General features: G+C 50.7%; 8 protein-coding genes across 8 annotated transcripts; 4 read left to right on the plus strand and 4 right to left on the minus strand.

Moving 5' to 3' along the window:
* Window positions 1-2,848: 2,848 nt before the first annotated feature.
* On the minus strand, window positions 2,849-4,318 carry NCU06769 (activator 1 38 kDa subunit). The gene is made up of 3 exons (XM_958448.2): window positions 4,156-4,318; window positions 3,473-4,095; window positions 2,849-3,404 (listed from the first exon to the last, which is right to left on the minus strand). Exons 1-3 carry the CDS (start codon window positions 4,240-4,242, stop codon window positions 3,056-3,058), a joined length of 1,059 nt encoding a protein of 352 aa, XP_963541.1. The 5' UTR covers window positions 4,243-4,318; the 3' UTR covers window positions 2,849-3,055.
* A 337-nt stretch (window positions 4,319-4,655) lies between these two features.
* On the minus strand, window positions 4,656-5,929 carry NCU06768 (mitochondrial 54S ribosomal protein YmL47). The gene is made up of 3 exons (XM_958447.3): window positions 5,253-5,929; window positions 5,027-5,168; window positions 4,656-4,957 (listed from the first exon to the last, which is right to left on the minus strand). Exons 1-3 carry the CDS (start codon window positions 5,691-5,693, stop codon window positions 4,791-4,793), a joined length of 750 nt encoding a protein of 249 aa, XP_963540.2. The 5' UTR covers window positions 5,694-5,929; the 3' UTR covers window positions 4,656-4,790.
* A 199-nt stretch (window positions 5,930-6,128) lies between these two features.
* Window positions 6,129-10,135, plus strand: NCU06767 (replication factor C subunit 1). The gene is made up of 5 exons (XM_958446.3): window positions 6,129-6,515; window positions 6,578-6,623; window positions 6,680-6,721; window positions 6,785-9,478; window positions 9,548-10,135. The coding sequence occupies exons 1-5, from the start codon at window positions 6,410-6,412 to the stop codon at window positions 9,918-9,920; spliced, it is 3,261 nt and encodes a 1,086-aa protein (XP_963539.2). The 5' UTR covers window positions 6,129-6,409; the 3' UTR covers window positions 9,921-10,135.
* A 45-nt stretch (window positions 10,136-10,180) lies between these two features.
* Window positions 10,181-15,910, minus strand: dcl-2 (dicer-like-2). Its single transcript, XM_958445.3, has 4 exons — window positions 15,071-15,910; window positions 14,877-14,919; window positions 12,086-14,816; window positions 10,181-12,035 (listed from the first exon to the last, which is right to left on the minus strand). Exons 3-4 carry the CDS (start codon window positions 14,727-14,729, stop codon window positions 10,489-10,491), a joined length of 4,191 nt encoding a protein of 1,396 aa, XP_963538.3. The 5' UTR covers window positions 14,730-14,816; window positions 14,877-14,919; window positions 15,071-15,910; the 3' UTR covers window positions 10,181-10,488.
* A 352-nt stretch (window positions 15,911-16,262) lies between these two features.
* Window positions 16,263-18,331, plus strand: NCU06765 (hypothetical protein). Its single transcript, XM_958444.2, has 4 exons — window positions 16,263-16,723; window positions 16,915-17,043; window positions 17,180-17,549; window positions 17,648-18,331. Exons 1-4 carry the CDS (start codon window positions 16,546-16,548, stop codon window positions 18,165-18,167), a joined length of 1,197 nt encoding a protein of 398 aa, XP_963537.2. The 5' UTR covers window positions 16,263-16,545; the 3' UTR covers window positions 18,168-18,331.
* A 27-nt stretch (window positions 18,332-18,358) lies between these two features.
* pca-2 (proteasome catalytic alpha-2) lies at window positions 18,359-20,070 on the minus strand. The gene is made up of 5 exons (XM_958443.2): window positions 19,692-20,070; window positions 19,602-19,621; window positions 19,452-19,502; window positions 18,690-19,316; window positions 18,359-18,620 (listed from the first exon to the last, which is right to left on the minus strand). The coding sequence occupies exons 1-5, from the start codon at window positions 19,733-19,735 to the stop codon at window positions 18,502-18,504; spliced, it is 861 nt and encodes a 286-aa protein (XP_963536.2). The 5' UTR covers window positions 19,736-20,070; the 3' UTR covers window positions 18,359-18,501.
* Window positions 20,071-20,271: 201 nt separating this feature from the next.
* Window positions 20,272-22,288, plus strand: NCU06763 (hypothetical protein). The gene is made up of 2 exons (XM_958442.2): window positions 20,272-21,502; window positions 21,563-22,288. Exons 1-2 carry the CDS (start codon window positions 20,669-20,671, stop codon window positions 21,698-21,700), a joined length of 972 nt encoding a protein of 323 aa, XP_963535.1. The 5' UTR covers window positions 20,272-20,668; the 3' UTR covers window positions 21,701-22,288.
* A 201-nt stretch (window positions 22,289-22,489) lies between these two features.
* On the plus strand, window positions 22,490-25,283 carry NCU06762 (alpha-1,6-mannosyltransferase subunit). Its single transcript, XM_958441.2, has 3 exons — window positions 22,490-23,607; window positions 23,727-24,154; window positions 24,236-25,283. Exons 1-3 carry the CDS (start codon window positions 23,307-23,309, stop codon window positions 24,449-24,451), a joined length of 945 nt encoding a protein of 314 aa, XP_963534.2. The 5' UTR covers window positions 22,490-23,306; the 3' UTR covers window positions 24,452-25,283.
* Window positions 25,284-25,643: the final 360 nt, after the last annotated feature.

Genomic DNA, 25,643 nt, shown 5'->3' on the forward strand with positions numbered 1-25,643 from the left:
AAAGAGAATAATTAAATAAGGGTTAATAATAAATATAAAGTAAAGGGAGGATAAAGACGGAGTAAAAAAAGGAAAATAGAAAAGGGAAATAGATATATTAATTAAGCGTATTAAGGAGGCGGGGATTAGTATATAAGTATATAATAGTAAGGTATATATCCGGGGGGGGGGCCGGCGCGGGTAAGGGGGGGGCGGATATAATAGTAAAAGTAAGGATAGGAGGAAGAAGAAAAGGAGAAGCGAAGAGGGTAGGCGGAAGGGGCGTTATATAAACGAAGGAGGAGGTCCTTATACGAATATAAATTAAAGTAAATAAATATAATTTTAAACGAACAAATATAAAATAATATAGGGTAAGAAGAATATTAAATAATTATATAAGTAGTAGGAGGGGGTAAATAGAAGGATAAGACGAAGGCGATAGTTAGAAGAGGAAGGATAGAACGAATAAATAATAATAACAGTTATAAAAAAGTAGGAAAGAAAGGTAGAAAATAGGAAAATACGTAATTCGGATTATAGTAGGGAGAATAAAGGTAGTAATTAAAAGTTGTATTATTAGAACGAAGAGAATAATATAAAAAACGAAATAAAAGTAATAGGGAGGTAATTAGGAAGGAATAATATAAGTAAAGGAAGTTTATAGAAGAAGTAGTATATAGAATTATAGGAAGCGAAGGAAAGAAACGAAAGTCCTAAAGACGGAACTTATAAGGAGGGGGATCGTATTTAAGCATCGCAATAGGTCGTAATAGGCACAAATAATTAAATAAAGAATAACCTACAAGAGGAGCCTTAGAATTCGATTATAGGAGTATTATATAATAGGCGTAAATAATGGAAGGTATTTTAAAAGAGTATTAAACTACACTACGAGTGTAAATAATAGAGAATATCTAATAAGAGGAACTATAGGGTATAATTATATTAGTATCCTAAAACGTTTATTAATACTCTTAAATTCGGTATAGCACTCCTTGTTAAGTAAAATAATACTTATTACCTCGTACGCCTGCGGGACGATAGTCTTGGTAACGGTCGGGAACCCGACTAACTTCTAGAATCTAATGCCGGTTTCGTATCCGTATTGGAATTTATAAGAATAGATATTACAATACTAATATTCTAGCGGGCGGTACGCTAGATAGTCGGATTTAATACTAGTTACGTGTTCGTATTTGGAGTTTATAAGAATGGACATTCTAATACCGATGTGCTAGCGGGCGGCTCGCTGCATTTGGAGCTCGTGAGAATGGATATTACGATGCCGATGTTCTAGCGGGCGGCTCGCTGGTGGCGAAGCGGCTATAATATCCGGGATACGGCGTCGGCGGTCAGTACGAACAACGGTTCGCCGGAACTAAGGGGCGAGGATATTGTACCTTCGCTGGTAATGTAGCCCGACAACGTTATAATAGTACGATACTAACGCCTTCCGCTACTTAACCGGAATCTACTATAAATTGTAAAGGTTCTGAGGATGGAACCTATAAGGGGGGGGGTCGTATTAAGAGGCTAAAAGCTTGTATATAGAAGCACCTCAACGGCTGCTACTCCCCTTCGTTAATTAATGTGTAGGATTACTAACGATAATACCTATATTAGGTTGGGTTCGTAGGAAGAATAATCCGGTACTGTGCTAAGGCGCTAAATTAATACGAAGCTCTATAATGCTTATTAGCGGATAAATAGAGTTTATATAAGTATAAAAGAGGTTTAACGAAGCATAATTTATTATAGTCGGTAGCTATTAATACATCTTTGGATTAACCCCTAACTTACTGTCCCCTACGTATAGCCACGACCGTAGTCACCTCAGCCTACCTTTCGCCTACGTTCCTGACAGGTTAGTAAATTTTAGAGAGATAGGAATTTTTTTTAATTTAATAACCATTTTAAAAGGATAGTTATATTTTATTATATTAGTCTTCTTTATTTTAGTACCTATTAGTTTAAACTTCCCGAACTTAGTATATACAAGATAAATACGGCGGTTATTAGAGGAAATAACTGTAACAGCGAAGCTATTGTCTTAGGTAAAGATTTAAAGGAAGTACTTTGTTATATCTTAGTCTTCGAATAACTATTCGATCGGTATAGTAGTTTGAGGATTATATAGCCTCGGTCGGTTTTTGAATATTTGCTTAATAAAATTATTATTAGTAGTCTTATTGGCGGCGATAAGGGTATTGAGTATATAGTCGTCGTCTTCGTCGGGGGGTGGAGGTGGGGGGGAGAGTGTAGCTATGGTTGTAAGTAGGGTGCTTTATAGGGTAATTTGTAAAGTTGGTTTAAATATATATTAGTATAGGTAATTGAGTGTAATTGAGTGTAAAGTGTAGTGTAGGATTGATTTTATTGATATATACGTTGGCGACCGTAGATTTATAGGGTATTTTATAGGGCGAGTTATATTATAACTGTAGTGTATTATAGCGCTGTTTGAAATGCCGGGCTAGTCCCGGCAGTCGATTATGGGGGTGTGGGGAGGGTTCTGGTGGCTTGGCGGTTGAAAAGTCACGAAATATGGGATTTATCGATTTTATGTGAAATGTGTGCTTAATACGGTTAAGTAGTCTAGATATAGGGAAGGGGGGTAGTCTAGATATAACCCGCCTCCTGAATACATACCTTCCTCCCTCTCTTCCGAATGTCCAATTTCGACTTCCCTATTAGGTTTTGGAAGAATTGGATGAGGTGGCTAAGTGGTCAACAGGATTCACCCCTAAAGTCACCCACCCTTAGAGCCACAAACCAAGACAAGCAATATGACGACGGCTTTTAGCCCACGAGACCGCCCGTCCATGAATCAAACACATGGTGTAAACTATCTACAACAACTTTGACACTTGAGCTTACAATGTACACTTCAATACACTACACTTGACCAGAGTAAAGTCCCTGTTATTGCCTGACACTTGTGGGTGTGCAAGAACCGTCATAATTCGCCAAATAAATCCCACTAATTCGAGCTGGTTACACGACGCCAATGCCCCCCCCCTGCCTTCCCCAAACGCCAAAATGCCCATTTTGAAACGGAAACAGAGACCCCAAATCACAAGTCCATGCTCATCAGATACATCTCGAATATCCTCATAAACTTGGCCACAAACGCCTCCAGATGGAAAATCACCTTGGTACCCGTCCTGATGCGATGTTCATAGAAGGCCGACCAGTAGATTACATCCGCTTTCAGTGCGTCGTCGATCAGGGGGATCAGTTTGAATGTGAGCGTCTTCAGGATGATCGTCGCGGGGATACAGTGCGTCAAAAGGTCGTAAAGCTTCGCTCGGACTTGGAGGATGCGTGCTGGCGTATGCTCCTCCATAATCTCCTTGGCGATTTGCCCGATGAGAGCCTCCCAGTCCGGGGGTGGTATGGGCGTACTATCTGTGACTTTCTCACTATGGCGGCGTTTGTTGTTAGCAACTGCAAGGCGTGACAGGCCTTCGGGTTAGGGTGTACTGCTTACTTTTGCGCATATACCGCCTCGTACATCAACAGCGCTCTGCGAAGATTCCTTCCGCTTTCCTCAGCGATCCTCTGGTGTAGACCCTTGACAATCGGCCAACCCTCCTTCTTCGCCGATGAAGCAAGGACGTCACAGATCTCTTTGTGTGTCGGAGCCGCTACCCGCACCAGCAGGCATCGCGATCGGATGGGTGCGATAATGTTGGCTGTCGAATTGGCGAGGAGGATGAGGCGCAGGTTGGGCGAGTATTTCTCCATGGTCCGACGGAGGGCGGCCTGGGCGTCTCTGGTGAGGTGGTCGGCCTCGTTGATGACCACCACCTTGAACCTCTGCTTCGCCGACAGATCTACTTGTTGTGTTTGCGCCACCTCCTTGAGGAGGTCCTGGACCACTACTCGGTCGTAGTTTCCGACATCGGACGGGGTGATTTCGAGGTGGTACACTGATGCGACAATGTTGAACTCGAGCTTGCGGTTGCTGCTGGTTTGGAAAACACGGGCGTCGATCTTGATCTTCTCTACACCTGGGCCGTACAACTCCTTGAGGGTAGCAACAATTCGCGTCTTCTTTCCTGCGCCGGAAGGACCGTAGACGAGGAGGTGGGGAAAGTCACCGCTTTGCGCCTAGGAGTGTCATCAGCGGGGAGCTTCTTTTGCACGAGGGGAACAAGAGGGTCTACTTACAAGTGACCGTAACCTCTCCGACAATTCGGTATGATAGGTGAGGGCATCGAGAGACCTCGGCCTGTGCTTGTCAACAATAAGCGCCATCGTGGTGTGGTGATATTGTGGAGAGGAAAATGGGTTGACAACGGAAGGGGAAAGAAATGCTGGATTGGAGGTGCATGGGAGACGCGTCGAGTTGACGCGCCGTCCAGAAAATCAATTAACAGATGACGGGGGATGGCCGCACGGACCATATCACCCGCTTATACAGGCCCTGGGGTAGACAGTTGCCCACTTTCGCCATCAGTATTCTAGGCAGCTATCTTGAATCTCTTTGAGTTTTGCAACGTCCGATGCTGGATATTGGATCTTCCATGAACCGACATCTAGTATAGGGCCCATTTCATGGCATGGTTGAAAGGGTATATCTAGGAAGCCAGCATTGCTTGTTGACTCGATGTGGTGCTCTGGCCCATCCAGGTAAACTGGTAGTAGCTTACGGACACATTCTCAGAGCATTGAAATCAAAGTGGTGATGCTTGTTACGTCGTCATAATAATCATGAAATGGCCATGGCAACACTCTTTTGCACATTGGCCCTTCTGTTGTTCTACATAGTGTTACAATTAGAATAGGCTCAGGGTTCTCCACCTCTACGAAGGAGGAGCAGCAGTGCTTGATGTGCTCGCAGCACTCTGGGTAATCTCTGGCATCAACAACTTCTTCCTTGGGTTCTTGAGGTCCTCCACCGTGAGGCCATCCTCCAACTTGGTGATGCCAACCACTGGTGGGTCACCCTTCTTCACAAACTCGTACAGACCTATGACTTGTCAGTTTTCTACTCTTCTCAACCTCGCAAAGATTTTGGGCCAGCATGTGCTGTTATTACCTGGAAGCTTGTGTCCGGCCAAACGGAAGGCATCACGGATGACCTGTTCGTGCAATTGCCCCCTGATCTCGAAGATAATCTGGTTGACGGCAACTCTGGTCGCCCAGTGGTCGAACGAACCCTTACCCTTACCCATACGCATCTACACCGGAAATGCATGTGAGCCTCATGTCCGCTAACAGTCGGCATCCGGCCTTCCCGGGCTGTGGGTTGTTCAGCTGCTCACCTCGTTACCGCTGACGTACACACCGACGTTACAAGCAACGCGCTTGTACAGGCGGTACTTCTGACCACGCAACCTCTGCTTGATGGTGTCCTCGGCGAGCTTGAGCTGTTGGGCGCTAATTCTGCGGTGGTGATCGCGCATGCGCAGGCCGTAATCTCCCCAAACCACTGTTGTTCCTTTGGTCGAACCACCCGTCGGCACTCTGGGCCTTCCCTTCATCATCTTCTTCTTTCTGTTGAGGTTGGGCTCGAGCCACGAACCAGCCTGGATGGCGGTCGCAGAGAATAGGCGGACATGGGAGGCGACGGAAACGGGGGTCGGCGCAATGGGGCGACGGACGGCAGAGGTTGCGAGCGACGCGGCACGGAAGGGAGTCGCCGACGAGGATATCCTAAGGCCCTGGAAGGCGCTGAGGAGCGCCGAGGAAGCGTTGTGCTTCATTGTGTTGAAGGTTTGGGTGTGGACCGGACCGGGGAGGGGACGAGTGGTGGACGGAGGACGGAGGGAGGGTCCAATTGGATGCCGGTCGCCGACGACGATTGATACGGATTCCCCGAAGCAGCGCGCGCACAGAGACGGGGACCGGGCAGAGCGACTACCTGCAATGGAAGGTGCTGCGGGCGCGGACGGGGCACGGACGGCACTTCCAAAAATTGTGACCCACCAAAAAGTGTCGGGTGCCGGCCGCGACATGGAATCTGCCGGACACAGCAGACAAGCGGGACCTGGGACTCATTCATTGACTCCTCACAAGAAATACAGCTGCGTGGGCGTAGCTCAAGGCAGCAAGTTGGCGAATTCTTGTAGGACAAGGCCCCACCAGTCGCGACAGGGGAGCAGAGCCCGGACACAGACTCGCGTCATCCACTTCACCTTCGCGTCTCACTCATCATTCAATTGTTACTTCCGTCTTTACAAGGGACAAGAGTCGACCCGTTAGCTCTTTACCCTTCTAGGCCTTTTGTTCAACAACACTTGTTAGGCAGAAGGACAGCTGCCTGGACAACTCAGACACCAAGAACAAAAGTCCCTACTTCCCAACTCCGCCACTATAAGAAGATGCTTGCTGGTGTCATCTGATTGTTACATCTTCCCAACCTTTTGACACATTCAATTTATCATTTTGTATCCAGTGATTTCTTCTCACATACTCCATCATGCCTGCCGACATTCGCTCGTTTTTTGGTCCAAAAGGTGGCGCGCCGCCTGCTAAGCCGGCAACACCAGCACCCAAGAAGGAAGAGGAGAAGAAGACCCGGGGTAGTAAGCTTGAACCATGATCGCCATCACAAGCTTATCACGTTATATTAACAATCTTGTCGCAGGGCCAAGAAAGGTTGTTGAGGACAGCGAAGATGACGAGGTTGTTGAGTAAGCTTAGTGAAAAGCATCTCTTCTCAGAACTAGCATCTAACCAGCATGTGTAGAGTCAAAAAGCCAACCAAGGCTGCGCCAAAGAAGAAAGTAGCGTAAGTGTTTATGAAACACCTCTCAGTTCCATGTCATCCTATTCCTGCTGACAGACTATCTAGGGAACCCGTAAAAGGAGTTGAAACCGATGCTGCCAAGTACTTTGCAACCTCAAAAACAAAAACTGCTGCTGCGTCCCAGTCAACACCGAAAAAGACACCCGCAAAACCCGAGCCAGAAGAACCAAAAGTAGCGCTTCGAACAAGCCCGCGGAAGAAAGCCACCCCCGCTGCCAAAGCACCAGAGCCTCCCAAGACTACTACAAAGAAGACCTCGACTACGAAGAAACCCACGACGGCCTACAAGAGTTACGACAAGGATGACGATGGCGATGCCTACATGGATGATGAGCACGATGCTGGAGAGGACATATTTGCGGCGGAATTCAAGGGTGGCAGCAAGAGGAAAAAGGACGACGACTATGCCGAGGAGGACAGTGACGAGGAGCTCCTCCCCAAGCCCAAGCGAATGGCATCTCGCGCCAAAACAGCAGCCGTAGCCGAGTCTGACGACGAAGACGTCAAGCCTGGACCCAGCAAGCCGAACAAGAAATCTACAACTACTACGGCAGGGAAGCGGAAATCCTCGGTTGTTATAAGTGACGAGGAAGACGAAGAGGAAGAAGAAGTCAAGCCAGCGAAGAAGAAGGGAGCCCCCGCTAAGCCCCGTGCGCCAAGGGCAAAGAAGGATGCGGCGGTTGAAGAACCCGAGGACGTCAAGAAGATCCTCGACAATATTCCCACAATTGAAGCACCAGATGCTCCTCCCAAAGACCCCAACGTCAAGTTTGACTGGAAGACCAAGGCCGCCGGAGCTGGCAATGCGGGTCCACCCCCCATGGCGGGCACTGCCGACATTCCTGAAGGTGAAATTGATTGTCTGGCGGGTAAGACCTTTGTGTTCACCGGCCTGCTCAAGACTATCGCGCGTGAGGAAGCCCAAGCACTCGTCAAGCGCTATGGTGGCAAGGTCACAGGAGCGCCATCCAGCAAAACCGATTTCGTCGTTCTCGGCGACGATGCAGGACCCAGCAAGCTGAGGAAGATCAAAGAGCATGGGATCAAGACCATTGATGAGGAGGGCTTGTTTTACCTCATCAGGACGATGCCCGCCGGTGGTGGCACCGGAAAGGGGGCGGAGAAGGCCAAGCAGAAGCGGGAGGAGGAAGAGAAGAAGGTGCGTGAAGAGGCCGAGAGGCTAGATCGCGAAGAGAAGGCTCTGCGACTGGCGGCTGAGAAAGAGGCCAAGAAGGCCGCTGCTGCTCGCGGTGTTTCTGGTCCCGTCCCTGCTGCTCTGCCCCCACCGTCGTCACAGCTCTGGACAACAAAGTATGCCCCCACGGCGATGAACCAGATCTGCGGCAACAAAGCCAACGTGGAGAAGATACAGAACTGGCTTAAAAACTGGCCCAAGTCTAGAAAGTACAACTTCCAAAAGAGAGGCGCCGATGGTTCAGGTGGATACCGTGCTATTATCATCTCCGGTCCTCCTGGTATCGGCAAGACAACTGCGGCGCATCTTGCTGCCAAGATGGAAGGCTACGACGTGATCGAGAGCAACGCCAGTGACACTCGCAGCAAGAAACTCATCGAGAGCGGTGTTAGTGAGGTCATGACCAACACATCTCTTCTAGGTTTCTTTGGTGGAGATGGTAAGCATGCTGATGCCCGCAAGAAGAAGATTGTTCTCGTCATGGACGAGGTCGACGGTATGTCCGCTGGTGATCGCGGAGGTGTCGGTACTATGGCCAAATTCTGCAAGAAGACCGAGGTGCCGCTCATCTTGATTTGCAACGAGCGCAGATTGCCAAAGATGAAGCCTTTCGATCATGTCGCCTTTGACATCAAGTTTCAGCGTCCCACGGTCGACCAGATCCGCTCGCGTATCATGACCATCTGCCACAGAGAAGGTCTCAAGATCCCGCCACCGGTCGTCAATGCTCTCATCGAAGGTAGCGGTAGGGACATTCGGCAGATCATCAACATGATCTCTACAGCGAAGCTGGATCAGACCACCATGGATTTTGATCAAAGCAAGCAAATGAGCAAGGCCTGGGAAAAGCACGTCATCCTCAAGCCTTGGGATATTTGCCAGAAGCTGATCGGCGGTGGCATGTTCGCCCCTTCCAGCACGGCAACTCTGAATGACAAGATCGACCTCTACTTTAACGATCACGAATTCTCCTATCTCATGATCCAGGAGAACTACCTCCGTTCCAGGCCCATGGTCCTGAACCAAAAGGGCTACACTCCAAGGGAACAAAACCTTAAGTACCTCGAACTCGTCGACGAAGCAGCTGAAAGCATCAGCGATGGTGATCTAGTAGACCGCATGATTCATGGCCCCCAGCAACAATGGAGTTTGATGCCCACACACGCCGTCTTCAGTACTGTCCGTCCCTCAAGTCTTATCGCCGGCCAATTCGTCGGACAGGCCCAGTTCACTTCCTGGCTCGGCAACAACAGCAAGTACGGCAAGCTCAACCGCTTCAACCGCGAGATCCACGCCCACATGCGCCTCAAGTCCTCGGGCGACGCCCAAGAAATTCGCCAGCAGTACATGCCTGTGCTGTGGGACAAGCTCGTCAAGCGCCTCGAGGTGGAGGGCAAGGATTGCGTGCCCGAAGTCATCGATCTGATGGATAGCTACTACCTGACGAGAGAAGACTTTGACTCGATCAAGGAGTTGGGATTGGGTCATATGGCGGAGGAGACGGTCAATATTGAGACGCAGACTAAGGCTGCTTTTACGAGGATGTGAGTTTCTTTTCCCTCCCCCCATTTTACCACCCACCTCATTTTACTAACCATCCCTCCCTTCCACAGGTACAACGCAGCCTCCCACCCCGTCCCCTTCATCAAAGCCAGCAGCGTCCTCGCCCCCAAGAAACTCGCCAAGGAGGTGCCCGACCTGGAGGAAGCCATCGAGGAAGACTTCGAGGGCGATGACGCCGGCCTTATTGATGATGCCGCGGAAGTTGACGAAGACGAAGATGTGGATATCACCAAGGATAAGTATATTAAACAGCCCAAAGCGAAGAAGGCTGCCGCTAAGAAAAGTACCGCTGCTGCTGGCAAGAAGAAGGCGGCGGCGAAGGCCAAGGATGAGGATATTGTAGATGATGACGAGGATGATGAGGATGTTGGAGCGAAAAAGCCGGCTGCAAGGGGAAGGGGAAGGCCTGCTAAGAAGAAGTGAGTAGAGTCCTTGTAAGGATGTGTGGGATGGGGGATGTGTGTGACATGATAAATTGTATATGGTCGTTATGGGAGCGTGGTGTGTCTATTTCAAATCTGTCCATGGTTAGGTTGTCAGGTAGTTACGTCATGGTAGAAGAAGGACTGGAGGCATTTGCTATCGGGAAATAATGGAAAGCTGGTAACATGTCGGTATCCTTGTAATCGTCGAGGTCGGACGAAAATGAAGTTACATGTCTGACCCAACTCTTTCTCTCAGGCTTTAAGTGACGTGTCTTGATCGCCACCTATGAACTGCTACAAAGACTATAAAAACCGCGCCTCTACATAAGAGGAGAAAAAAAAAGAAAAAAAAAAGCCAAGGTGTCTTTCTATAGCTAAGGTATCCGCTATCCAAAGACTTTGAAGGTCAGGGTAATCCAAACTGCTACAGAAATACCTATCCAGAACGCAGATAGACCCAGGGCAACCTACCTCAGCGAAAGATTTACCGATATACACTGAGTCGTCACCATCTCTTCATCCGTCTTCCTGTCCATGACCGGAGTAGAGACTGTCCCTTGACTCTTCTAGTTCATGACTGTATCCCCATCCGCATCACGGCAATCAGGGACCTCTTCCTTTTCCCCGCTCTGCCCATTATCCGCGTTGGCGTCTCCATTCTCCGTGTTATGCCCCTTATCCTCTTTAGCAGCAGCTTTCGCTTCGTTCCATACCTTCCTTTCCGCCTTGATCACCAAGCACCCCTTCTCCGCCGCCCTTACCCTGGCCTCCTCCTTCGTCGCCGCTCCCGTCACGTCAGCCACCTGCTTCCCTCCAACAAAGAGCTTGCAAGAAAACACCTCGTCATGTTCCGGAGTATCGTCATATGGCTCCACCGACACCAGCCCATCGTCAACGGCACTCGGCTCATCCAGAAACTCCGTCCCGGAGCTGATGATACCTCTCTTGTTAGAGATGATCACAAACTCGGTGCGCGTCGCCCGCTTGTTCGGGGGCGCCAGGATCTGCAGTTCGACATTGGGATGCATCACATGCGCCTTTGTCTCGAGTAAGTGATCCAGCAGAGGCAAGAGGCCCATTTGGGTCAGCACGTCCTCGCATGCTTTCCACGAGCCGGAGTCGACCCACACGGCTCCAATGAGCGATTCGACAATGTCTGAGTAGAACTTCTGGGGGCCCATGCGCGCCAGCAGGGCCCACGGCAGCGTGTTGTGCTTCCAGATCGCATCGCGAATCTCGTCTCTGAGGGTGAGGTAGCGTTCTATGGTGGCGGTCTGGGTGGCTCCGACCTGTGGCGAGTTGTGGCGCATGAATCGCCAAAAGGGCCAATCCTCCTTGTTGGAAACCAGGCTCGCAGGTGTTATCCTGCTTTGGGATGAGGGAAGGAGGCCGAGGGCGTCCAGATTAGTAGGGTCGATCTCGTTGATGTCCGTCTGCATGATGACCCATTCCATGGCCAGGAAAGCCATGATGTCGGCGGTGACGACGGAGGAGAGGTGCTCGTGCATGTCATTGTGCGCGAGCTCGTTGGGGCCTGTCTCGGCCATGAGACGCTTGACGACGATGACGTCGAGGATGGCGTCGCCGAGGAACTCGAGACGTTCGTAGCAGGATTCGTTGGTACCGAGACCAGCGCAGGACGGGTGCGTCATGGCCTCGATTAGGAGTGACTTTTTGTTAAACGTGTAGTCCATGGCCTTTTCTAGAGGCTCTAATTGCTTGGAAAGGATGGCATCCTTGGGAGCAAACTCAAAAAGCTGGGTACGACTAAGCTCGATTTCCTGCCACTTGAACTGGCTGGACTTGGGAGTGGGGAGAAGGAGGGCGACGCACTCGAGTGCCTTTGACATGCCCCCACACATGTATGCGGCGCCGATGAGGGACTCGACAACATCGGCTACCATCTTGGAGCTCATCTGCCGGGTTTCTGCCGATATCGGGGACTTCATCTCATCCATATAATCTTCGACAAACTTGGGCCGCCACTTCTTCGAGGCCGCAGAGTTGATGATGTACTCGTCAAGGCCAAAATCGCGAGATGCCCGACAGAGTCGCACGTTGTTCACAAGCTTGTCTTTCCATTGGGAAAGTAACCGTTCATGGTGGTTTGGAACTATGCTATGGTGAGCAGCTGCCGTGAGAGGTGTTGTGAGAAGCACTTACATAATGCCGAAGCAGTGAGGCAGGCGCAGAACTTTAAGATTGTATCGCCGATAAACTCCAATCTTTCGTAGTTGGTCGGGCCTCGAGACCCACTGCTGATGAGTGCGGTCGTAATGAGAGGCAAGTTATCAAGTTGCAAACAACCCAGACGATTGTACATCAGGTCCGCGGCCACTAAACTCATTTCCACTGCCCTTGTGAAAGCTGGGATGACCGCGCCCACCTGAGCAAACACGGCCGGGAAGTTATCCATCCGAATCTGTGTGGAGGGAAGGACCTTTCGGTACAGCTTTCCATTCTTCGGAGTCCAACTGTCCTGGTCTTGAGCTGCATCAAGTGGAATGAACTGACCCACGGCTTTGCCAATGGGCTTGCAAACCACGTAAGGAACGTTCTCTGGAAGGTCTGCATGATCTGTACTCGGCTTGGATATGAGTTCGACCGGTGGCTTGGAGGGCAAGATCTTGGTGACGAAATAGGGCATGTTCCTCCCGTCTACGAGCCTCACAAGGGGAGGCTGAGGGGAGCTTTCATACAGTCGAGGGTCAAACTCGAGAGCTGCAATTCCGTCGACGTCAAGTTTCCTTCGGGTTGATACAAGACGAATCGGATATTGCCTGCCCTGGATTGGGAATCGATGTGCAAAAGCCATGGCGAGCAAAGCATATGAATGGTCTGGCCCAGCACTGGTTCCTTCTTGTTTGCGGAATTCCTGCATCTCTGGACTGGTGATGAGCGTTAAAGCAGAAGTGGCATTCCACCACAGCTTTAAAGGTGCCATGTAAGGAACTGGCACGGGCAGTATAAATTCGAATTCGAGGGGGTTTTCTACACCTGGAACCAGAACTGTCAGGCGACGACTGTATAGGGACGAACTCTCTTGCCAGGCATAAGCTACCTCTGGCCAGGGGTCGAACTGTGTCTTGACCCAAATATGACCCGGGTCGTCCCCAAGGTCGGCCAGGAAGTCAGATACCTTTGTAGGCAGCAAATTCTCATTGACTAATCCTGCGTTGTAAAGAGCTTTATATGCCTGAAATGAGGCATCCATGATTGCAAGCTTCTCCGACGTCCAAGTCCAAAGACTTTCGTGGCGACGTAAATCAGGAGCAAGAGATGCTGGCAGATGAACAGTTGCCTGGAGCAATGTTCGTCGACCAGGTGATGCTGGGTCCGGATTGACTTGACGAATGACGAAGTACGGTTCCTTCTGAAGATATCGGGATCTTGACGAGACCTTTGCGCAAAAGTGATTGAGATGGGATCTGGCATCTCTGATAGTCATGCGAGCGCCAGTACTCTCGACTTCCAGAACCGGATAACTGCCAATTCTCGGATCATCGAGCAACTCGAGTTCTGCGTTTTGACGCATCTCGTCCTCGTACCTCTCTTTCATCAGCCGTTCCAGATTATGCCAGTCCGTTGCGGACTCGCTAGAGGCGTTTTGAACCATTAGATAGAGAGTGGAGCTTACCTCTCTTGCCCTTCCGCGACGCTGAATAAAGGATTTGATGTTTGATGGTTCGTCAAAACAAATGACGAGGTTGCAAATGGGAACGTCGATGCCCTCCTCGAGGACACTCGTTGCGACAAGTAGATTGAAGCGGCCTAGGCGAAATCCTTCGAGGGATGTCATGTCCTCCTTTTTTGTCATGTCCATGTGATTCCTCGCCTTTCCTGGCACACTAGCGGTGCCAATCATGGAAGCAGTGCGGTAACGGTCCTTGGTGAGCGGATGGGTGGATATGATATGCGTCACAATGCTGACCATTACCCTCTCCTTGACAAAAACAATACCAACCGGGTCCTGTTGATGGGAAGCAAGGACTTTGAGCAAAGTCTGGACTTTTGGGGAGAGCTGGATGGGCTCTTTTGAAATAGCCGGAATGGGGATAGATCGTAATGCCTCGCCTATGTACCGGTGTTGGGCCGGAGGTTCCCCGCGCTCCAGTTCGGCCAACATATGCGAAACTGTCCTTGTGAGGTAATAGTCTGCCGCCCATGGCCCAATTTCCCGACGCACAAGGAGGGCCCTGTTGTAAACCCCTCTCAATTCTTTCTGGGCGAGCGTGTCCTTCTTGGTAATCATCTGACGAAGCTTCTCCCTAGCCCGTTCGGTGCGTTGTGCTTTGAGCAACAAGACATCTGGGTCCTTGCTTATATCAAGCCTGTGGTATGCTTCTAGGAATCTTGTCATGAGATCGGTTGGTGTTGGATCGGTACCAGAGTCGCCGTATGAAACAACGAGCATCTCCGGGCGGTTCACGTGTGCAAGAAGCTCTTCTCGATGTATCGTAGGAGTCCTACAGACTGCATCAAGGACTTGTTCAAGCTTTTCAATGTCAGCGAGGTTATTTGACTTTAGCGGGCTTGCCGTAAGACCGAGGATGCTCGGGACTGGTAGACCAGCCTTCTTTGCAGGGAGGTACGCCTCGGTCATCAGTCTGGCAATGGGATGGCTCCCGCTGCAATTGTGTGCTTCATCGATGACAATCAAGCTCAAGGAGTCCAAGCGGACGAAGCTGTGGGCATTTGCATCGAACAAGATCTGGTATGTCGACACCACGATACGAACGTTGAGCAAGACGGCATCCCAGACAGCCTGCTCAGACCAGCTGTCCACCCCATCCTGGCCACAGAGCATTATAGCCTTGACGGAAGGTATTTGTGATTGCAAAACTCGGTGTTGTTGGCGAGCCAGGGCGACCGTTGGCGTCAGGAACCAGATTCGCTAGAAAAAAGACTGTTAGACATTGGTCCGAAGAGAAAATGCCGGGAGGTTTTGACGAACTTTGTCACTTTGTTCGAGCTCTCTGGCTATGCGAAGTACGGCACTTTTTAACCATTAGCAAGAATATCCCGTAGTGGATTCTAGACCACTTACACCTGAGTCTTGCCACTGCCAGTGTCCATCTGCAACCATCACTCGGTCAGAGAAGAGCTAAGAAGGGGTAAGGGTATGATGAAAGAGAAGGTATATCATACAGCCACGATGATGTTCTGCTTGAGGCTTGCTTCGAACATTTCGAGTTGATAAGCCCTCGCGGTCAAGGCAGCAGGGGTTGACACTTGATCGTTCAGCTCCTCAGATGGCTCCTCAGATGGCTTCTCTAGGGCATCTTGATAGAGTTCCTTCAAGTCAAGGGGCTCGTCAAGAGCACTCTTGAATGACTCGTTGTCGTCTGGGTCCTGGGAACTATCATCGCGATCGACATCCATCTCGACTGGATTGTCTTTCCTAGGGTCCTGATCCATGGTGGCCGAGGAATCAACAGTAGTAATTTGCTTGTAGGCGTAAGAGCGGGAGTGGAAGTTTCGCCTAGAGAATCGGGGTATGCCGAATGGAGAATGATAGATATAGCTATTCGGTGAATATATATGTAATATGCTGCCTTGCAGGAACACGAAGAATGGTGGGGATGGAGATGCCGAGACCGAAGATATTGTCGCTGGTGGAGGAGGAGGAGGCCGAGGAAGAGAAGATATAGAAGAAAACTCAAAACGGCCTTTAGAGGCCAGCAACCTTCAACTAGAGCCCTCTATGGTAGATACGAGACCAGACCGGAGAGGAAGTTGGAGGTTGGGTTGAGCTCGAGATATTTGGAAGGTGGACATGTTCTTTGCAAAGTTGGGCATCTGGCTTCAAGCTGTGTCACAGTGGGTGCGTGCGTGCGCAGTCGACTTCGAGCCTGTTTCTCATGCACGAGGCCTACAGTCCAAGAAGATGCTGGAGGTTGTCTTCCAAGGCCGGAGTTGAATCCTAGGTTTGAAGTTCTGTCCTACCACATCGACTAGGAGTACGTAGTGTAGTAAGATCTTTGAAGAGAAGCCAGTTCGTTGTAATGTAACACTAGAGGTAGTTTTGAGTGTAAATGAACGAATGGCAGGAAAGAGAAATGAACGTAGTGTTCAAAGGCCCTAATTAATTGTTAGTGGAACAGCTGTGTTGGGCGCAATTATCGTACCACCACCCTTGAACACCCTTGAAAAGGAAAGAAATGGACGCTGTGGGCAGCTCCTTCCACTTCCACTTTACGACAAAAGAATGGATGGCTCCCATGCCCCTGATGACGGCAAGAACTCACCACCTCAACAGGAAGTGGGAAAGGTTGATTTGATATTCTAGGTAGCCAGAGCAGAGCAGGCACAAATCTCTCCCATTGCACTCTCCTCCAATATGGACATTACCTAATTGTCTTGAGCTTTCGCTCGAACCCTCGACAAGCACTGCCATGGGAGGGGGTTACATAAACAAACATATGGTAGAAATCCATCCCTTCGTGCATTGAATTTGGACCTCGTCCATGATTTCCAACCACCACGCAATCCATCTTCGAAATCGGCATCCATTCATTCACCAACTTCCTTAAACCGATCTTTGACGTGAACATCACACTATTGATTCAATACATTGTATCTACGTATTTTTGCTCGGATCGTCTTGGTTTCTTTTTATAATCATGAAGCCACACGGGACAATGGAGTTGTATGCAACCGGAGCCAACCACTCGTTGCAGCTGCATTTTGCAAAACAAGAAGAAATATACCAAGGTGACGCTGATGACCTTTGGAAATTCACTTGCGTGTTTCGCCACAGAGACATTCATACCATTCGAAGCTTTGATTCGCATACTATTGGTAAGTAATTTGGTATCAGTCAGTGATTCACAACTTGAAATGACTGGAAATATGCTACTGTCAAACGGCACGGACATACGAGTTTTCTTCATCTCTAGAACCGCAATGAGACATGTGTTGTCTGAAATAATACGCGTTCGACCACATGTATTGTTTTACATCGCTGACCAGGAATCTATGAATTCTAATAGTTTACCAAAAGAGGAACAACAGATTCATCGCAAAAGCAGGCCGCGCCCCACGAGGCCACAACGCCCTACGCTTCGTGGATGAGAACATCTACAGAACCTTCGCCGAGGCAAACAACGGACATGTAGCAGGTACATACATTTGATGATTCCCTCTCCTACCCAGAGTCCCCCGTTGCTCTTTGTACCCTAACATCCCCTGATCACCACCGATATATTGCCCATTTCCATTGACTACTGACTGACCCAACCACAAACGACAAAACAGTTTACAATTCCGAAACAGCCACGATCACCGAATACGCCACCATCAGAGACCTCCTCCGAGACCTAGGGTTCCATTACAAACCGAAGCACGTGTCGTGGGAAGATGAGCTGGTAAAAGAAGAGAGACCAAAAGACTGCAGGCCTTCGCGAAAGGAACAATTCGCCTGTGGCTATGAGCACTATCATGCTTATCACGAAGTGATTCCTCGACCAACCCTGGTCCTCGAGGTTTCTTACACCGGGTTTCCCGACATCGTCCAGCTACTTGCTCACTCGACCGGATTCGCGGCCCTCTCTTCGACAGGGGAGGTGTACACGTGGGGTGATGAGCGGTTTGTTGGGTGCTTGGGGAGGGAGGTTAGCGATGAGTGGTATGTTTTCTTTCCTTGTGTCCTCTTCCCCCCTTCCGCCTCATGCATTCCCTACTACCTCACTCGAAACTAACAAAACAAACCCCAAAACCATACAGCCCAGCTCAGTACCCCTCCCCCGTCCCCCTTCTCTCCCAACTTCCCACCGGCCCCGTTCGGCACCTCTCCATCAGCCCTACCTCCTCTTTGCTCGCCTGCCTGACAGCCGGCAACGACCTCTACATCTGGGGGGATCCCAGACAGCTACCCCCTTCTCTTCGAACACTTTTCTTCGACCAACGGCGAGCCGCCGAAGGCGATTGGCACGATTACAACGATAGTCCGGTCCCTGTGGTAATCACCGACACGGACGGGAACGAGGTGGATGGTATCGTGGACGTGGCTGTGGGCACCGAACACATAATAGCGCTGACGGACCAAGGGGAGGTGTATGTGATTGGGCAAAATTGGTGTGGTCAGTTGGGACTGGGAGAGGAGATTAAATGGGTGACCAAGTGGGAGAAAGTACCTTTGTCGCTGGACGATGGAGGTGGCGGGACTAAAAAGGAGATCAAGGCGGTCGCGGCAGGCCCTTGGGCGAGTTTCTTGATTGTTGGTGAGCAGGAGAAGCGCATGTGAAGTCTGTTGATGAGTTTTGTCATGGGTACCAAAGCGTGGCGTTGTGCAATTACTGGTTGGCTTAGTTGCTTTGCTGAAAGAGCGAAACATCGATTCTTGCATAATGATACCACTTTTGACATTACACACAACACCTTTGCCTGCTCTTACCAAACACTAGTTGGGACGCGAGGTTTTACTCACCAATGGTCCAGATCTGCCTAGGTAGTCATGAAAGGGCTCTCTATTCCCGGGTCTCCTTTCTATTGCACAAGGAACTTGCTGTAATGGTCATTCATTAAGATACGCTCATGTGCCTATTTACCTGCCTGCTTCTACTTCCTGCTTTGCAACATCATAGGTTCGTCAGGTAATCCTCGATCTCCTGAGGAGAGAGTTTCCTGAAGCGGGGGCCCTTTGCTCCCTCGACACCCTCGACGCCAAGGAGGTGGTCCGCCGGTGGTCCGACGATGCCTGTGCAAACATGTTAGCCACATCCTGTGTCGGTAAGACAAGTGCATCCGTATCCATCGCATAACATACCAATTTCAATGGTGTCACCGTTCATCTCTCCCTCAATCGTCTCCTTCAGCGTCAACAGCGCAATGTGCACCGCATCCTCGAGCTCCAAGCCCTCGGTATACCTCTTCTCCAAAAAGGTCTTGGCCGTCGTGGCGTTCTTGCCAATGGCCGTCGCCTTCCAAGGGAAATAACTGCCCGAGGGGTCGACCTGGTACAGCATGGGGCCGCCCTTCAGGATGCCGCCCGTCTTGCCCGTCGCCTTCTTCTTGGTCTCGCCATCGTCAGCCACCATCTCGTCCTTGCTCTTTTGCTCCTCCAGCTCGTCCTCGGGCAAAATACCCTCGTCCCAGCCGGCGATCAGCAGCGAGACACCATAGGGGCGGACACCTCCGGACTGCGTGGCCTCTTGCATGACGCGCGCAACGTCTTGCACCAATATCCGCGTCGGCGGGTACTCGTTGTAGATGCGCTTGTAACCCGTGTGCGAAACCTTGCGCGCGCGGTCGACAAGCACGCGGTAGTCGGGGCCCATGCCGCTGTAGACCATGCCAATGTTGGGCGTGATGAGGCTGATCTTGGAGAGGGAGGAGGGGTCGGCGAGGGGTGAGGAGGACTTCTTTTCGGTGGCGAGGACGATACCGTTGGTGGCTGTGGTGAGTAGTTAGTATTGAAAACTGATAAGCGAGCGCGGAAGAGTATAGGGTGTAGTAGTCGATGGAGGTGACGAGTGCTGGAGGTGACCATGGTGGTGATGGTGTATGTGGTGGGGGAGGGGGAGCTTACCCTTGATGCCGAGAGCTGTTACACCCTGGTTGACAGCATTAAGGGCATATTCTAAGAAACAGTCAGCATGATAAGGTCGGGATCGTATTGGCGCAAGGATGTGAGGTCGCTAGTTGGAAGATGAAGTTGGGTTGGGTCGAGGCGACTGACCGATCTGGACCAGCTTGCCGCTGCGCAAGTGTTAGCAGCTATCACCATCACCACCACTACATCAAAGCGACTATGACGACGGGAGCTTACCTGGGCGAGAACGTAGTAAGGGAGAAGGAGTATCTGTCCGCCATTTTGTTCCTTTATTCCCAAATCTTTCTGCTGGTGGTTTTGCGGGTGGGTTTGCGACGGGCTTTGGCTCTTTGAAATGCAGTGTTTAATGTTTGGTTGTCGACGGAGGAGTGGCAGACCTGACTAGGTAGGCAGGCAGGCAGGCAGGTAGAGAGCTGTTGTCGTTTGGCTGCAAGCTTGAGGCGGGTTCCAGAGTTCCCACCACAGGCTGTCACTGTTCAAGGCCCAGGCACGGGGAAGTTGCGCGTCGAACTGGAGCTGGAACCACTGCCAGCAACTGGACTCAACTTGAAAGAGCTCGGACCACTTGAGCTTCAAGGCAGGCACTTCCCGTCGCTGTTGTGCTGCTGTTGCTGGTAGACGCGGCAGGCAACGGCAAGTAGGAGCTACTTGTATTGTAGCTCTGCAACCCCACACATGGTCGCTGGTGACGGTACTTACCCTAGTCCGAAAGGGGAAAGGTCAGAAGCCCCCAGTGTTTCTTTTGCTCTTAACATTTTGCAACCCCATCAGATATTTTTCACATTTTCCTCTTCGACTTTTCTGTTTGAGAAACACCCTGGCGACATGCGTTTTGAACTGTCGCACTCTGTGCCACGAAGGTGGAAGCTATCACAGATGTGACAGAAGCCGGTTGAGGTATGTTACGAAATGATGATGCCCACTCTTTCTTCGGCGGGCAGTGCTGTCCCGACGCTTGAGCTGGGCACGCTGGGGTTAAGAGCGAGTGGTTAAGTTCAATTGGCAAGGCAATTTGACCACATTGCTGCTTCCACCTTTTCCGAGATGTTCTCTGGACTTCTCGCTATTTAACAATCCGGATCCCCCGTCACCCCGTCACCCCGTCACCCCGTACACCTCTACCATATCATCATCCTCTTTTTGAATTTTGCAGCACTGTTCTTGGAAGTATCATCAGCCTTGCAGGGCAAAACATGGACTTTGGACCGTCAAATTGGTCATGGCCTTCGGGCACAGACCCCAACGGCCATCCAAACGGCAGCGCGCAAGCATCATCAACCCACGAGACACCGCACAGCTCATCATCAGGTTCATCAGCATCAAAGCCGAGCTCTCAGCAGCAGCCAAAACAGCGAGCGTACAAACCCCGCACTTGCCGCATCTGCTTGGAAGTAGTCCAGCCCACCACCGAGATTGACGAGTCATTTGCGGCTCGCTTCACCTCGAGAGCACGCGTTCGATACTATTCAGAGGATCCGGAGCTGGGCCGGTTGATCAGCCCTTGCAGATGCAAAGGTAGCCAAAAATACGTCCACGAGGGTTGCCTTCAGCAATGGAGGCAAGCGTCGCCTTTGTCTGACCGGAACTTTTGGCAGTGTCCTACCTGCAGATTCGAGTACCGGCTGGAGAGACTGAGATGGGGCCGCTGGTTGACGAGTACGACGGGAAGCGTGGTGCTCACCGGGGTGGTGTTCTTCTTGGCCGTGTTTGTGTTGGGCTTTGTTGCCGACCCCATCATCAACCTTTGGGTCGACCCTTGGGGAAGCGTGGTGGAGACGATTCACGATGTCATCTCAGATGTCGAGGCTATGCGCCCGATTGACGATGAACCGACGACTTGGTCTTTCCATTTTCTCAAGGGATTTCTCTCACTTGGCTTGCTTGGGTTCTTGAAGACTTTTATTGCCATGTCGCCGTGGCAGTGGTTCAACATTCGTAGTACAGTAGGTGGACGTCGCAGGGGCAGAGACAGAGTTGAGTCGGTCAATTGGATGCTTGTGATGATTGGCGTTCTCACATTTCTTGTGGTAAGTTTATATACCCCTTTCAAGATAACATACTAGACAGTTTCCTAACAAAAGGAGCAGGCAGCATGGAAGTTCGTCCGTCACTTCAGCGCAAGAGTCCTTGAAAAGGCCCGCGACAGAGTTGTTGACATTGAAGAGGATGAAAATGCCGATGACGAAGACGACGCAGTGGACGACGAGACGAGGAAAGATAAGTAAACGAGTATTCAATCCGAGCTGCTGTTGTTTATCCCACGTTCCTTCGCCCACAACGCCACGTCCGCTGTCGCCATAGCCTACCCCCAAAACCGCTTGCACACTCTTAAGTTGTCACTGGCTCCTGCTTCCATGTCGTGGCAACTAGTCTGTGTGCAAAGATCGAGCTTCATTGTCGCCCTGAGAAGAAGGCGTCTTGTCTCCTTCTCGTTTGGGACTGGCATGGAGCGCCAATCCGAGCCTTTTTGGACTGGGTTCTTTGGAGCCTTTTCCATCTTTCGCTACTCCTCACGCCTTCGGGTGGATATCCACTTGCTTTCGGGCAGACATGTCTTTGGGCGCATGCTTTCGAGTGTGCACTATGCCGTCGGACGGATGGGAGAAGGGAGTTTGCTGTCTTTCGAGATTGGAACATGCCATTGAGATACCTGGGGGTTTGTCTAAAGATGATGACTGGATGAGGTCCTATTACTTGATGAAGCAACTAAAAATCAAGCACGCGTTGCTTTAGCAAGTAGCGTTGGTTACAATGAAACAAGGTACTTTATATAAGATATCCAGATACCCCCTGCGTAATGTGAAGTCATCAGCTTCCAGACGGGACCAAGAGGTAGGTGACGATGCAGTTCAATTCCAACTTGGCGGGAGTGAGCACCTTGTTGGACCGAGGGCTGCCCTGTGCCAGAGTGGGGCTCAAGGACCCTTATCGATGCATCTAACGCCTCCAACGTCTACTTGTATTACAGTGATGACACCTGGCAACGGTCTTCTTCAGGCCGCTCGTAATTTAGAGGGTGTTCCTGCGTTGTTTCAACCTGCCCAAACTGAAATATCCAACAAGAAGCAGCGAGTCGAGTCAGGTCCAGATCTTGGATCTCGAAAGGGGGCTTTCCAATAAATATCCACCTCCACCCGTCGAGCCTATTGTCTCCCATCTTGTGCAGCGTCGAGCCCAGGGGAATACGTACGAATTGTGTTCGGGGCACAAAGCTGCCAGCCAATTTGACCAAATGTCCATGTCTAAATCCTGACGACAATACGTGCTATTAAAAAGCCGCGACCAACCGAACGAACGCTATCACGCCGACCTGGTTCACTTTTGTCCGTTTTAGCGTGTTGGTTCGTTGTAAGACAAAAAAAAAAGAGTCAGGTACCAGCCACGATACGATCCGATCTAGATTGATACTCCTTGACATACCCGCCTTGGTCAACAGTATCTACAATTGTTCCTCAAACAAGTCCGGCCGACGACAACTAAACCTCGACTGATAGTGTGAGGCTTGTTGAGCCAAAAGTCCTGTTTGGGCGATTTGTCCTAATCAAGCTGGTTAGACCGTCGCGAACAGGCGCGCGCGCATCACCAACGGCCGAACCCCTAGTTTGACCTTTTCGGCGTCGATCTTTTTTTCCCCCTACTCCTCTTTCTGCGGACGGAAGCTTCCACCTGGTCGCCTCTTCCCACCGCCCGCCAAACCGCTCTATTCCGTTTCCCTCTGTCCCTGCGAGGGTGGAATCTTCTGCCGAAGCTGACGACGCCGCGCCGCGCGTACTACGACACCATAGTTTCAGGGTCTGGACTCGTCTGTTCCTCGTCGCAAACCTGCCCGCGATGCATTTCGCATACCCTCCACGAAAATCTTCGAACCCGCCGCCTTTTCGGCCTCGGACGTCCGCTCTTCCAACAATACGAGGCAAGCGTTTGAAAACCATCGTCCTTATCGGCCTGGCATTCCTGACGCTACTCTGGCTATTCCAACGAGGCGGCCGTAGTCGACATGCGCCACCGGCGTACCACAAGCCGTCGGGCAACCCGCCGGTGGTGATAGTCACGGTGTTCAATGAGGGCAAATATGGAAAGGGGTATTTAGATATGGTCAAGGAAAACAGGTTAAAATATGCCGAGAAGCACGGTATGTGTTCGATTTCCGCCCAATTTGCGCCAAGGGGAGCGACATGCAAAGACAGATGCATGCTCCCGCTGTCTCTATCCTGACTTCAGCTTACTTACCATCATCACCACCCGATCCAGGCTACGGCACCTTCTTCGTCAAATCCTCCGACTACGACCTCCGCGGCGCACCCGTCTCGTGGGCCACCCTCCCCGCCGTCCGACATGCCATGACTGAGTTCCCCGATGCGTCATACATCTGGTATCTCGATCAGAACGCCTTCATCATGAACCCGCAGCTGAAGATCGAGGAGCACGTCATGAAGCCATCGAGGCTGGAGGAGCTGATGATCAAGGACCACCCCGTCGTGCCGCCCGACAGCATCATCAAGACGTTCAGCCACCTCAAGGGACACGATGTTGATTTCGTATTGACGCAGGACAAGGATGGCCTGTCTTCGAGCAGCTTCGTGGTGAAGAATGGCGAGTGGGCCAAGTTTTTCCTCGAGACTTGGTTTGATCCCATCTACAGGACTTATAACTTTCAGAAGGCGGAGCAGCATGCCTTGGTAAGTTGGGTCGAGCTCTCGCGAAAGCGTTGCTGATCAGGGGGGTGAAAACGGACAATATGCTAACACGTGAGACAACAGGAACACATTGTCCAGTGGCATCCCACCATCCTCGCCAAGCTCGCTCTTGTGCCCCAGCGCATCTTGAACTCATACAGTAAGGAGAAGGGTGGGCAGGAGTACAAGGAGGGAGACCTTGCGGTGCGCCTCTATGCTTGCGGTGAAGCTGGCGAGGATACTTGTGAGACCGAGTCGCAAAGGTTCGCTCAGTGGAAGGCCGCGTATCAGGACTCATGAGAAGGCAGGCAGAGGTCAATGGATGGATGGAGGATAGCAAGCGATAAGAAGGCACATTCAACTTCTTGGATACCATGAACATGCACGTACCGAACCGAACCGAACCGAACAGCCAACCTCGTTGAACGACGATTTCGAGAAGCTGAAAATAACGAATTGTGAACCTTACTGGACATTCTATGGACAAGGACGGGCGCGTACTGCCGACTGTCCTCTCGGAATACGGTCGGCTGCCACTTTGCAGGAACGGCGTTCGAAAGGGGAGGGGAATTTGCTTAATGATTTACCAGCACCAGCATTACAACCACCACCTACAGCACACAAAATAACCCGACAACGTACACGGGCTCAGGAGGGAAGGTATGGAACACAAAGAGCATTTCTTACTTGGAGAAGGGGATGAGGAGCTCCTTCATCATAGCAAGCACATGCCAATTGGAACAGGATGGGTCGGGGGCGTTTGAGGAGACAATGTTTCTGCTATTTGCTCACCGGGAGATTTGCACAACATATAATGAGTAACCTCTCCTCCTAAGCAAGGTGGACGAGGATGAGGAGGCAGATAGAGGCAAGCGACCCATGGTGTGGAAGGGAAACCTACGGAACGAAGATGGATATAAAGACGAGGAGAACGAATTAAACGTAATACTAGATTTAGGAGTAGGGACGTGGGGGTTTGAAAGCCTGGAGGGGGAGGCAAATGAAACGGCAGTTATGTTTGGACGAGTACTTACTGCTACGTACACTATAGGTTGGTAGCACGAAGAAATGGTGATTTGACGTGGTTGTTTGGTTCATTAAGTATTTTATATACTAAGGATGAGCTTTTACTACCTGCTACCGAGGAGAGCCATCAAGGTGCTACGTCAGAAGGCCATTGTTGGGGTGGTGTGGTGGTGAGTCCTTCGTGCATGTGATTGTGTGATTTGATCGATATTTCGACTTCCATGTGTTCGGATAACGAAACGGCAAGGGAATGGTGGGGAAAGAAGTACATACCTCAATTGGATGTCTCGAGCCACTGAATCCCTAAATGGCGAGTAGCCCAACCCTCTTGGCTTCTATTGTAGTTTCCTTCTTCGAGTTTCCCTCGGCAGCAGAACATCTGGATGGATGGATGGCTGGCACTGCTAGACTAGTGACGGCGGCTTCCCCGGAAGTCCTGCTACTACAAAACCTGGAACCGAACGGG

This window comes from Neurospora crassa, linkage group II, assembly GCF_000182925.2.
Source record: "Neurospora crassa OR74A linkage group II, whole genome shotgun sequence".
Taxonomy (NCBI): Eukaryota; Fungi; Ascomycota; class Sordariomycetes; order Sordariales; family Sordariaceae; genus Neurospora; species Neurospora crassa.

Bases quoted from the DNA above. Each gene is read 5' to 3' on its own strand.
- NCU06768 (XM_958447.3), bottom strand. From the start codon at position 5,693: ATGAAGCACAACGCTTCCTCGGCGCTCCTCAGCGCCTTCCAGGGCCTT. The intron at 5,169-5,252 runs GTGAGCAGCTGA...TTTCCGGTGTAG, and splicing joins TGTACGTCAGCGGTAACGAG to ATGCGTATGGGTAAGGGTAA. The intron at 4,958-5,026 runs GTAATAACAGCA...GACAAGTCATAG, and splicing joins GGCCGGACACAAGCTTCCAG to GTCTGTACGAGTTTGTGAAG.
- NCU06762 (XM_958441.2), top strand. From the start codon at position 23,307: ATGCATTTCGCATACCCTCCACGAAAATCTTCGAACCCGCCGCCTTTT. The intron at 23,608-23,726 runs GTATGTGTTCGA...CACCCGATCCAG, and splicing joins AAAATATGCCGAGAAGCACG to GCTACGGCACCTTCTTCGTC. The intron at 24,155-24,235 runs GTAAGTTGGGTC...GTGAGACAACAG, and splicing joins AGGCGGAGCAGCATGCCTTG to GAACACATTGTCCAGTGGCA.
- dcl-2 (XM_958445.3), bottom strand. From the start codon at position 14,729: ATGCTCTGTGGCCAGGATGGGGTGGACAGCTGGTCTGAGCAGGCTGTC. The intron at 12,036-12,085 runs GTAAGTGCTTCT...ACCATAGCATAG, and splicing joins CCTCACTGCTTCGGCATTAT to TTCCAAACCACCATGAACGG.
- NCU06767 (XM_958446.3), top strand. From the start codon at position 6,410: ATGCCTGCCGACATTCGCTCGTTTTTTGGTCCAAAAGGTGGCGCGCCG. The intron at 6,516-6,577 runs GTAAGCTTGAAC...ATCTTGTCGCAG, and splicing joins GGAGAAGAAGACCCGGGGTA to GGCCAAGAAAGGTTGTTGAG. The intron at 6,624-6,679 runs GTAAGCTTAGTG...CAGCATGTGTAG, and splicing joins GAAGATGACGAGGTTGTTGA to AGTCAAAAAGCCAACCAAGG.
- NCU06765 (XM_958444.2), top strand. From the start codon at position 16,546: ATGAAGCCACACGGGACAATGGAGTTGTATGCAACCGGAGCCAACCAC. The intron at 16,724-16,914 runs GTAAGTAATTTG...GAATTCTAATAG, and splicing joins CTTTGATTCGCATACTATTG to TTTACCAAAAGAGGAACAAC. The intron at 17,550-17,647 runs GTATGTTTTCTT...AAAACCATACAG, and splicing joins AGGGAGGTTAGCGATGAGTG to CCCAGCTCAGTACCCCTCCC.
- NCU06763 (XM_958442.2), top strand. From the start codon at position 20,669: ATGGACTTTGGACCGTCAAATTGGTCATGGCCTTCGGGCACAGACCCC. The intron at 21,503-21,562 runs GTAAGTTTATAT...CAAAAGGAGCAG, and splicing joins GCGTTCTCACATTTCTTGTG to GCAGCATGGAAGTTCGTCCG.
- pca-2 (XM_958443.2), bottom strand. From the start codon at position 19,735: ATGGCGGACAGATACTCCTTCTCCCTTACTACGTTCTCGCCCAG. The intron at 19,622-19,691 runs GTAAGCTCCCGT...ACACTTGCGCAG, and splicing joins CTTACTACGTTCTCGCCCAG to CGGCAAGCTGGTCCAGATCG. The intron at 19,503-19,601 runs GTCAGTCGCCTC...ACTGTTTCTTAG, and splicing joins CGGCAAGCTGGTCCAGATCG to AATATGCCCTTAATGCTGTC.
- NCU06769 (XM_958448.2), bottom strand. From the start codon at position 4,242: ATGGCGCTTATTGTTGACAAGCACAGGCCGAGGTCTCTCGATGCCCTC. The intron at 4,096-4,155 runs GTAAGTAGACCC...TGACACTCCTAG, and splicing joins CGGAGAGGTTACGGTCACTT to GCGCAAAGCGGTGACTTTCC. The intron at 3,405-3,472 runs GTAAGCAGTACA...ACGCCGCCATAG, and splicing joins GAGGCGGTATATGCGCAAAA to TGAGAAAGTCACAGATAGTA.